The sequence below is a fragment of the Crotalus tigris genome, unplaced genomic scaffold (assembly GCF_016545835.1).
Source record: "Crotalus tigris isolate CLP2741 ecotype Arizona unplaced genomic scaffold, ASM1654583v1 scf7180000024384.25900115:4084858, whole genome shotgun sequence".
Classification (NCBI taxonomy): Eukaryota; Metazoa; Chordata; class Lepidosauria; order Squamata; family Viperidae; genus Crotalus; species Crotalus tigris.
Window position 1 is genome coordinate 1,264,829 of NW_024100554.1, and position 11,844 is coordinate 1,276,672.

Below are 11,844 nucleotides of genomic sequence, written 5' to 3' on the forward strand. Positions count from 1 at the left end.
TGTGAAATCATAGTAACATTAACAACTTGCTGTAACTAGTCATCTCTGAGGGGTCCTTGGTGCTGTTTGAGTTTGTTTGTTTTCTTGCAGGCGCTTCAGTACCCAGTATCCTAGCACTGATTATATTTCCTAGTTTGGGTAATGTAATGTCTGCAAGAAAACAAGCAAGTTCAGAGAGCACCAAGGACCCCTCATTTCAACCCTGGGCTATAAATATTTTCCTTTGTTGCTAGTCATCTTTTAATGAAAAGGAGATAAATACATACATTATGTGTAGATTAGATTAGATTATTTTTGTTGATATTTATGTATATGTTTATGATTAAAATCAGCTTTCTTCAATAATAAAAAAATCCATTTTATCATTTATTTGGTATTTCTTACAGTACTGCCTATGGCCAATGATTGAGTAGTCTTAGGGTCCTGACAACCCAGTAGTTAAGGCATCAGGCTAGAAAACAGGAGATTGTGAATTCTAGTTCTATCTTGAATACAAAAACATCTGGGTGGCCTTGGGCCAGTCACTTTCTCTCAGTCTTAGGGAGGAGTCAGTGGCACATCACTTCTGAAAAACCTTGCCAAGAAAGCTGCAGGGACTTGTCTCTGAGAATCGGACATGATTAAATGAAAACAAAAACAAAATATTGCACTTGTCTTTCTGCTATTTTAAAGTGATCACAATGTAATCTTTTTACATATCTGAATTTACTTAATTTATTTAGAGAACTCTTGATAACTTGCAAGGCATATAAAAACATTAACATAGAATTAAATTTATTTATATTTTATTATGAAAATAAAAATTGAAATACTGACATTGGAAGGGCTGTGAAAATAAATGTTCTAAACTATGGCAGGTTATTCCATTATATGGATACCACAACAAGGAGATGATTGTGTCCAATATATTTATGCTGGCGCCTACAAGAATTGCACCTAAGTATAGAGTAGACAGTTTGGGAATAGAAAGACCTTAAAGTAAGTCAGGCTTAAAACTTTGTGTGAACATCTTGAATTAGGCTTGGAAGACAACTAATAGCTAATGAAACTTCTTTATTTATTTAAAATATTGTTACGTCTTCACAATTAAGAGTCTTGGCAATACACAGCACAATCCTAATTCAATCTTTACAATTATACCACATTAGTATAAGTTTATGTCTAGAACTAGGATATCAGAAAATGTACAGATAATAAGGGGTTTTGGAACATAGGATGTAGTTATGAATGTCATTTGTTTTGTTCTTGTATTTAATGTTTCTGTATTTTGAAAAACAATCTATTTGCCAAATTAAAACAGATAAATCTATCCATTTAAATTGATATATAATTTTAATACAACGTTTTAATAAATTTTGTTTCACATTGTTTTTATTTTCATTTAATGTGTTCTCTGCCTAGAGTCACTTGTTATGATGGACAGCTAAATAAATGGATTTAATAAATAAATACTGTTTTCTTTTGAAAAGACTTTAATATGTACAGTCTATTCTGTAAATTTAGATAGGAGTACATTCTGTGACTTTTGAATGTTGTAGATTCAACTGCTAATTTGTTTAAACTGGATACTACAAACTTATTGTGGTAAGGATACTGAGTGGTGGGTTGTTTTTCTCTACCATGTATAAATTGTCCTATACCTACTTGGTACCATCGAAATATGTAGGACTGATTCTCATAACCTCTTAGAGAATGGATGAACCATATTTAAGTATTATCAAGTTGGAGAAAGATGGGCTGATTCTTTCAGGAGATGGACTTGTTAGAGATTAACTTTGCGCATCTGTGATAGATATAGAAAAAGATATTTACAATTTAATTCAGATGACTTGTTGTTAATTGCGAAGTCATGTCTGACCCATCACGACCCCATGGACAACGTTTCTCCAGGCCTTCCTGGCCTCTACCATCTTCTGGAGTCCATTTAAGCTCACGCCTACTGCTTCAGTAACTCCATTCAGCCACCTCATTCTCTGTCGTCCCCTTCTTCTGTTGCCCTCAATTCTCCAGTGTACCTATATTACAAATTGATTCTTAAATGTTGGATAATTTGAGAGTAGAGAAAGACTTGATTTTTTTTAGGTTAGATAACAACCATATAACATTAAAACGGGTATGGGTTGAACAGAGACAATATAATCAAACGGACAAGTATATCTGAGAAATACTATTTAAGTATCTATGCAGCAAGGTTACTAATGTCTTGGTTTGATGATCTTATTTTTTTTAAATTTTGATTTTTAAAAAATATAATCATAGATAGGTAATCACTAAAGAGCATTTTAGAGTGCAGTGCAATGTGAATAGGTGTCAAATTATGCCATTTGGGCCCCTTAAAAGTAACGTTTACTTTTATGCAAATATCTGAGTATATTTACAGTGAAAGTGAAACTTATTTCATTGAGTAGCCAAGTTTAACCACTTTGGCTGTTGTGTGGCTTTCATTAAATTACTGTAGGAAGCAGAGTTGTTTTGCCTTTATTGTACTGATTTGGAGGAAGAGAGTGATAAACTCTGTGTTGGGTCCATGTGGATTTGTTTCCATTATTTTTATTGGATTTATATGACAGCCTCAGAACATACCACCTATAAAGCTATCCGGTGTTTCTTCTATTATTTAAATGAAAAACTAAACATAAGTGCCCCATCTCTTTAATAAGGAAGTTTATTATAATAACACACACACACACACACACACACACAAAAACTGTTTCTCATTGAGCCCTTTGTGTTATTTCACTTTATAATGAACTTCTCATATTTGGAAAAACAGTGTGGAGGAATGACTTTGAAAGATTGCAGTGATATATTCTTGCCTAATTCTTTTTTTTTATCAATTTTTTTTATTATTTTTTTTCCATCAACATATATTAATTTTTCCAATCAAACAAGTTGTCTGGTGTTTGCTAAGCTAATACATGTTCACTTCCTAATCCTTCATTCTTTTCTCTAAAATAAATTCCAAATTTTATAATAGTCCGTATCTTCTTTATCTTTCAGCCTCGTAATTAGTCTGTCCATCTCTGCATATTCCAATATTTTCGTGATTATTTCTTTTTCTGATTTATTCTTGCCTAATTCTAATAATATAGAGTAGTAGTGAGCTCAATTAAATACGAGTTTATAAAATGGGCTTGATCAATATAAAATCCATTTACCCTGTATCGCAAAACATTATACTCTCTATAGAAATCATTTACTTTTCCTTACTGGTCATTCATTTTTTTATTCAGTTCGTATTCACATATATTTGTTCTTGACCTTACTCTTCTTTTCCACATATACTTCTTCAGTACTCCATGACTACTACATTTAACGTTTACATTTCTCTTATATCAAACTTTTTCTTCCATGTAAGGCTACTTTGGAAGACATCCGGAAACTGCAGTTGGTGCAGCATGCAGTGAGTGTGAATGCTTGTGTATTATCAAGCATTCATCACCCTCAGCATATTGTACTTGTGTTGAGAGCCAAAGACATTGGGTGTTTTTAATTTTTATGATTCTGTATTATGTGGTAAACTGGGAGTCTTGAGAATATGGCAGTATACAAAGATAGTTAAATAGTCAGTCAGTATAAGTACACAGGAATTTGGACATCTTATGGGAAAAAAACCTTATTCCTTACAAGAGAGGTTTAGCTGTAAATACTTTAAATAACCCAGGTGCATACTAAATAAATACATAAAATGACTCATTTATTTTCATACTTGTTTCATTTTCATTACATACTTTTATTCATTCACTCATTCATTCATTCACTTACTTACAGGACTGATATGGCTGTCTGTCTTATATAATGACTCTAGGTGACTCAGAACAATCCATAAAAACATGCTAAGTTCTATGCTCCCATTAGGTTATCACATTTAATAACCAGCTTCATGTTTGCACAAAAGATTCTGTAATTCAAGTATTCGCTTTATGGTTGGATATCTCTGAATTAAGTAATATACCATCCCTTTCTTATTTTCATACATTTCTTAGTGATTTGCTGAAGAGCAAAAATCTGGTTTGCACATCTCCCCTGAAGCAAAAAGTTGAAGTGTGCTTTTCATATTATGCCCATTGTCACTTCAATTCTGTCAAGTATCTTCCTAGATATATTTAACAAACTAATTCCAAATAAATTTTGCACTTATTCTTTCTACTCTTCCTTTGTGTAAGAAAATATTATTGCTACTCTTCTAATTATCTAGCCCAGAGCCAGTCTTCATGCCATGTTAAACAAGTTTCATGACCATTTCATAAATAAACTAAATTCAGATTATAACATTTCTCCAATTACACTATCCCCACCTGCTGCCCTACTGTTTTTGAACATTCTGGCAATATGTAGGCATTCCTTTTCATCATTTTTCTTCAGATAAATGCTAACATTTATAGCATTTGTTTCGATTCCACTTTGTTGAATTTAATTTTATTTACAATATTTATGATTCACCCGAATCTACAATTACTCTGGGTACACTTACAAATTAATTATATGCAGCCAATAAAATAAAAGAAACAGTTATGTAATTATAGCAAACCATAATAAACCAGAACCCAAGACCCACTGAAACAACACTTGATATTATCATTCCGATGTAAATCTCTAAAATATGTCTTCCTATGCCTCCTCACTTCAATTTAATCTCAAATAATTTCACTTTTTTTAATTCACTCACTGATACCCATACATCCCCAGAACAACCTAGACAACCATATATCCTTTTTGTAATTTATAACTCAAGTCTTGCATTTTAATATCTCATAGAGGACACGATGACGGCTGATAGATAACTATTACTTGGTAATTGTTGTTGTTAGCATATGGCGTTGTTACATTAGCCAGGAGACTACAATTCTATTGCAGAGTAGTAGATCGGCTCCCAAAATTACCAGCTCTATTGTAAGAAATGCTCGCATGCTTTCCAAGGTGCGCCACAGGAGGGTGAGCTGGCTTTGCACCAGAAAGAAAGACGAGTGGCTCTTCCTGTAGCATCATCTAAAGCCCCCTCCCTCCCCAGAGCCACCTTACGAATGGGTGTTGCAAACGGGAAGGTTCAGAGCTGGCAGGAATCTGATTGCCTGCATGGAGCACTCACTTGTCTTCCCACATAGTACATGCGTGGGCCCATCCCTCTCTCTCAGTCCAACTCACCTCACAGGGTTGTTGTGGAAGAAATAGGAGGAGGTAGGGGTATTAGCTATGTTTGCCAGCTTGAGTTCTTTATCAAAATAATAAAAATTGTGATTTTAAAAATATAAAAAAAAGACTTTATTATTTGTAGCAATATAGAAAAGGTATAGATTAGGTTATGAGCCTTAGACATTCTTATTTATTTATTTATTTTATTTTATTTTTAAAATTTATAAACCGCCCCACTCCCGTAGGACTCTGGGCAGCTAACAATAAAAACAACATAAAACATGACAAACAAAACAGTACAATTACAGTCATCCAGGGGTCAGGTTTTATAAACCCCAGGCCTGCCGGAAAAGCCAGGTCTTAAGCAGTTTACGGAAACCAATAGGGTGGGAGCGGTCCTAATCTCCGGGGGGAGCTGGTTCCAAGACGTGGGTGCCATCACAGAGAAAGCCCTCCTCCGCGGCCCCGCCAAATGGCACTGCTTGGCCGACGGGACCCGAAGGAGGCCCAGCCTGTGGGATCTAACCGGCCGAAGGGAACTATGAGGTAGTAGGCGGTCTCGCAAATAACCTGGCCCTGAGCCATATAGGGCTTTAAAGGTAATAACCAACACCTTGAATTGGACCCGGAGACCAATAGGCAACCAGTGCAGCTCACGGAGGATAGGTGTAACGTGGGTATATCGAGGAGCACCCACTATCACTCGCGCGGCTATATTCTGGACCAACTAAAGTCTCCGAATACTTTTCAAGGGTAGCCCCATGTAGAGCGCATTGCAGTAGTCCAGACGTGAGGTGACAAGGGCATGAGTGACTGTAAGGAGAGCCTCCCGGTCCAGGTAGGGTCGCAACTGGTGCAACAGATGAACTTGTGCAAAGGTCCTCCCAGCCACAGCCGTCAAATGATGTTCCAAATTCAGCTGTGGATCCAGGAGGACACCCAAGTTGCGAACCCGCTCCGAAGGGGGAATATTTTCCCCCGCTAGAGTCAACACTGGACAGTCGACATGATCCTTGGGAGGGAACATCCAAAGCCACTTGGTCTTGTCAGGATTGAGCCTGAGTCTGTTAACCCCCATCCAGACCCTCACGGCTTCAAGGCAACGGCCCATCACATCAGCCGCTTCACTGAGAGAGCTCGGGGAGGAGCGGCTTCATGTAAATGTTAAATAGGAGGGGGGAGAGGACCGACCCCTGCGGCATGCCACATTCAAGGGGCCTCGGGGTTGACCTCTGCCCTCCCACCAATACCGATTGCGACCGGCCAGAGAGGTAGGAGGAGAACCACCGTAAAACAGTGCCTCCCACTCCCATCCCTTCAAGTCGTCGCAAAAGGATACCATGATCGATGGTATCAAAAGCCGCTGAGAGGTCAAGTAGCACCAAGACAGAGGAATAACCCCTGTCTCGGGCCCGCCAGAGATCATCCATCAGCGCGACCAAAGCAGTTTCTGTGCTGAAGCCGGGCCTGAAGCCAGATTGAAAAGGGTCTAGATAATCCGCTTCATCCAGAGACCGTCGGAGCTGGAGCGCCACCACTCTCTCTACAACCTTCCCCAAAAAGGGGAGATTGGAGACTGGACGGAAGTTATTTAGGTCAGCCGGGTCCAGGGTAGGCTTCTTGAGAAGGGGCCTCACAACCGCTTGCGGGAAAGACCCGATTGCGGGAAAGACCCCTCCCTCAACGAAGCGTTGATCAACATCTGGAGCCAGCTTTGTGTCACCTCCTTGCGGCCGAGACCAACCAGGAAGGACACGGGTCCAATAAACAAGTGGAGGCGCTCATCGCTCCCACCGCTCTGTCAACATCCTCAGCGGTCACAGACTCATTCATCCCATAAAACTGAGCTAAGACCTGCCCCAGTCATCTCAGAAGGCCCTGCCTTAGCTTTACACAACATATCTTGCTTATAGTAAATATAGTACAGGCCAGATTGAGCCAATATACTCAAGCGCAACCAAAGTCTTAGTTTACTCCTTGCAGTCCACCTTACATAAAATATCTGAACTAAAATCTACTTTCTTAGCCAGTCAAAATCACACCAACAAGGAGATAAATGCAATAAACTGACACATATTCAGATGCTTATAATGTATTATAACATAAGCGATGTATTGATTTAACTCTATTCAAGCATATTGGGGACATAGGAGTGAATGTGGCTACAAAACACCCCATTTGGTAATGGACTTTAAAATAGTTCCAATTTACAGTATATCAAATGAAAATACAGAAAAATAGTGGAACGATTTTTGTTTTAGGAAATTGGAAACTTGGAAAAGCTTTGTAAATTCCTAGCAAAAGAAGATTCCTAGCAGGAATCTCCTTAAGAATCCTTTCCATTGCAATGAAGTTTTAAAATAGCTTCTACTTTAGAATAATGTTTTCAACGCTTCAGCATACAAGTGTTTCATATTTCCTTTAAGTTAGGCAGTAAGGTTGGAAAAAAAAAGTGGGAGATTTGGGGGGGTATTTCTTTTTCAAACTAATCACAGCCCAATTTGCCAGTTTACAATGGCAATATTAGTATTACTATCTGCAAGCTTACTATTCCTGGTTTAAATAAGTAGATTGGCTGTTTGTCCTAATCTTTGTGCCAATTCAAATTCTTATCTTTAATTTAAACAAGTGTATTTTTTCCCTTAAAAATATGGCTTTATAATAGATTTTTAAATTTAAATTGATGTTGCTCATATAACAGAAGTGTTATATATGAGCAACAAAAGCCATAAAAATTCTAAAAAGAATATATACATATTTTAATTATATAAAATATATAAACTACAATCCTTAATTGTACAATGCATTTGGAAATGGATATTTTATGAATATGTTCAGCCTAACACAACAAAATTAGATCTTCTTTTTATGTTAATTATGACAAGACATTTAATATTTTCAGGCAGAAAAATGTTCTTTTCTTCTACAGAGGTAAATACAAATACAAAAATTCAATTTTTGGTGACTACAATTGCATTGTTAGCTAGCTCTGTTTCTTTATGTTTTCAGGTGCAGAAGATGAAATAGGCAAAGACATTTCTCCAGAATTTTATATTCCACAAGATGATGATCAACAGCAAGGATGGGTGTCGTGGGCCTGGTCCTTTGTACCTGCTATTGTGAGCACTGATAGTGAAGACAGTGATGATGTTGGTGTGGATGACGGAACGATGAATCAACAGAAAAGTCCAATCATTAAGGATCCCATTGTTTCCATAGGATTTTATTGCACAAAGGCAACAATCACTTTCAAAGCAAGTATTTTATTTTTAATACAAGTATATTTTCAGCTGTATTTAATTGAGTGATTAGTTAAGCGTACTTGCTACAAACAATATTGCCCAAATTCTAATACTGGGAGAAAATGTATATAAAATGTATTTTTAGATAAAATACTATAGCAACAACAACAACCACTCTTCTATAGTATATACAGCATGCATCCTGTATGCATCCATTCAAATTTAACTCTATGGAATTCAGTGAGAGGTACTCCTGTGTAAGTAAATAGTACTGAATCCTTAGTATCTTGATTTTTATTTCAACTGAAGAGAGTATATGTAGCTTAGGGTTGAACTGTGGGGTTCTTGATGCTCTCTGAATTTGGTTGTTGTAGTTGTTAGGCCAGGACAGTGCAGTCACACTGTTGTCAGGCGAGGAAGTCATACTTCTGCCCTCTTCATCTCTCCCAACCTGCCTATCTCCTCCTATCCCTCCTATCCTACCCTGCTGCCCTATATTACCCATAAGTGATTTTCACCATGTTTTTCACTCTGCTGCTGGCTCAATATACAGGTGCTAGGTGAGGATGCAGCCCTGGGTTGTGTGCAGTGAATGCAACAGGGCTGAAGAACCTCATTTGCCAAAAGGAGCTTGCCAGGTTGGCCGAAGAGGAGGCAGCAGGATAAGGAGGTGTGCAACAGTGTCCACCCTCAAAAAATTTGATAAGTTTCATGGCACAAACCTATGACAAAGACCCCAAACAACTGAAAAATAATAAATGAAGAAAGGAGTGTAAGCACCTTGAGATGGGGGGGGGGGAAGAGTTTTAATTCTCTATAGTTTTAGTTAATTATTTATTGCTTCCTGAACATTTATGGCATTGCACATGATTCTTTGTTTTCTCTGTCAGTAATCCTCTGATAGAATTAGTCCAATAGTCCCAAATTATCCATTAAATCTCACTGCTAAATGAAGATCGGACCTGGGCTTTCTTGGTACAAAATTGTTACTACTGTATTTGATTGATAATATCTATGTTATCAATTATTTTCTCTGTTACAAAATAAAAATCACAGAGTTCTTAGTTGTCTTTGAGGTTAGTTGTTTGCTTGCCAGCATTGCATTTCCCAACTAGGTAATATCATCAATGCCTAACATTGTCATAGTTCAGGTATCATCATAAATGAGCATGGATGATACTACCTACTTAGGTAATGAAACATTGGCAAGCAAACTGTCATCTGGTGAGGCAGAAGAGATCTGTCTCCGAGGGTGAAGGTGGAGACTGTGTGGGAGGTGTTGTTTGGAATGGTAGCAGAACTGGAAGAAGCATAGAGATGCAGGCTTCTCAGATGCACAGTATGCAATATGCAGCTTGTGTTGGAACACTCCTGAAAACCAGACTGCAGGCTTCAGCAAGGATTGAAGGCGAGCCCAGCACTAAGAGTCAACCAGTGGTAAGATGGGCTGCCAATAAACTTTACAAACAAACAAATAAACCTACCCATAGACCCTTTGCTTGCTTTTGCCCCAGTCTTCTTCTTGCAAAGCCTCACAAATGGCCAGTAGCTTCCAATGTGCACTGCACAGTGTGTGTCAGAAGTGTACCAGGAACCTGATCAGCGGGGCTTCAGCAAGGAGTAGAGGTGAGACCAGCTCTGGCAGAACTTACCCACAGGTCCCCTACTTGCTCTCAGCCAGCTTTCCTCCTGCAAAGCCTCATGAATGGCCAGCAGCTTCCAAGGTGCTGAAGCCTATAGACCTTGCAGCTCCTTACACTTCTTCCAGTTCTGTCACAACCCAGACGGTGCCTCCAAGCAACCTCCAGCTTTATCTCATGAACTTTCACCCTCTCACACAGCATTGCCCTTCACACAGCATTGCCCTTCACTCTCTTGCTAGTTATTCCCCAACTAGGCCTGATGAAGCTGAAGCTTCCTTCATCAGGTAAGGCTTCATCGTCCTCCTGTGTTCACTGTGTGCATCTCAGGGCTGCACCCTCTTCAACTGCCTGGATCCTGGGTCAACATCAGGAAGAAGAAAACAGTGAAGGTCAACTGGAGGTAGCAGCAGCAAGGGGATATCAGGGATATAGTGTGTGGTAGAGTGCAGAGCACTCAGAGGGGCAGAGATGGGAGGAAGAAGTGTATGGGAAAGTGCTCCAGCAGTTGTAGGTGTGGGTTGACTGTCAAACTTCTGAATTCACGTAACCATGTGGGCGCTGCAATGGCTGTATCTTCGGGAACTGGGCGTAGGTCTTTCATTCTGTACTGCTTTGACTTCAAACAGTCACTGAACGAATGATCATAAATAACTACAACTCCTTAAGATTGACCATTTTAGCAATTCTTGTACATTTCCCTGCATTAAAATAATTTTGTATCCAAAAATTGTTAATATACATTTCTACATTATAAATTGGAATATATAAGGATATTCTGGTGGCATTTAGAAGGCAAACATTAGAATCTATTGTTCTGCTTGAATGCTAAAAATGTATGGAATTAATTTGTGGTTCATATTTTGGTCAGAAATAAGGTCAGGTTTCTGCATTAGCATTCTGAGTAGCTGATACTACTCCAGCTAAAAAAATCATACCAAATTAAATGTAGCATTTTCCTAATAATGTCAGAAATTGTTCTTGCAATGTTTGAGTTCTTTTAATCAATTAATTGCTTTTCCTCTACAATAATTGCATACAGCTGAAGATTTTTTCCTGTTTTACTTGAAAGTTTGCCTTATACAATTGTGCTTCAAAATGTCAACCATGTGTACACCCAGTCGGAAATGACAAAGTAATGAGAACTTCTAGAAATTTTGTTTTATGAGAAAATTAAAAGAAATTATTTTGGCAGTTAAAGATGAAATAGAGTGCTAGGAACAGACAAAATATTAATCTACTATTTTAGTGAATAATACTAACCTTTTTAACCAGTCTGTGAGTGTTTGTGTATGTGTAAACTTGAAGTATTTTTTTATGATTTAAAGTTCATAAGGGTCAACTGAATACTTCCATCTTTTAAATTACTTCCCGTGTTATTGCAGTGTGCTTAATAACATTTGGTTATATTCATAAACTGCGTTACACCTGCACAGAGGGTAATTTATCTTTTTTCTTCATTGTTTATGATTGGAGAAAGTAAAAGTATTACGGAATTTTTTTTCAGTTGTAGTGTATATAGGTCAAATTGATGTATTTATGTCCAAATTATTTTCTGTGTGGATAATGCGTCATAGCTCTTTTAATGTACCTGTTTCCTATATTATCATATTCACCAATACTAAAATCTGTCATCATTTTTTCTTATAGAATAATGAGATCTTGCATGTATTTAATTCTAATGTTGACTAATGGTAAATTTCCTCATATTGTTACATAGCTCACTGAAATGCAAGCTGAAAGTAGTTATTACAGTCCACAGAAAGTAAAATCCAAAGAAATAATTTGCTGGCAACAAGAAGGAACTACAATTGAGGTAATTTTTCCAT

The 11,844-nt window shown here is 37.6% G+C and overlaps 1 protein-coding gene across 5 annotated transcripts in view; it reads left to right on the plus strand.

The window, feature by feature from the left end:
* Positions 1-11,844, plus strand: part of VPS13B (vacuolar protein sorting 13 homolog B) — a 317,155-nt gene that overhangs the window by 30,563 nt on the left and 274,748 nt on the right. For all 5 annotated transcript variants that reach the window (XR_005554918.1, XM_039328885.1, XM_039328881.1 and 2 more), the window contains exons 8-9: positions 8,143-8,387; positions 11,736-11,831. Coding sequence is in view for 4 of the 5 variants with exons in the window: in XM_039328885.1 (XP_039184819.1) it covers positions 8,143-8,387; positions 11,736-11,831 (341 nt within the window). In the remaining variant the exon portion in view is untranslated. The remainder of the gene's footprint in view (positions 1-8,142; positions 8,388-11,735; positions 11,832-11,844) is intronic.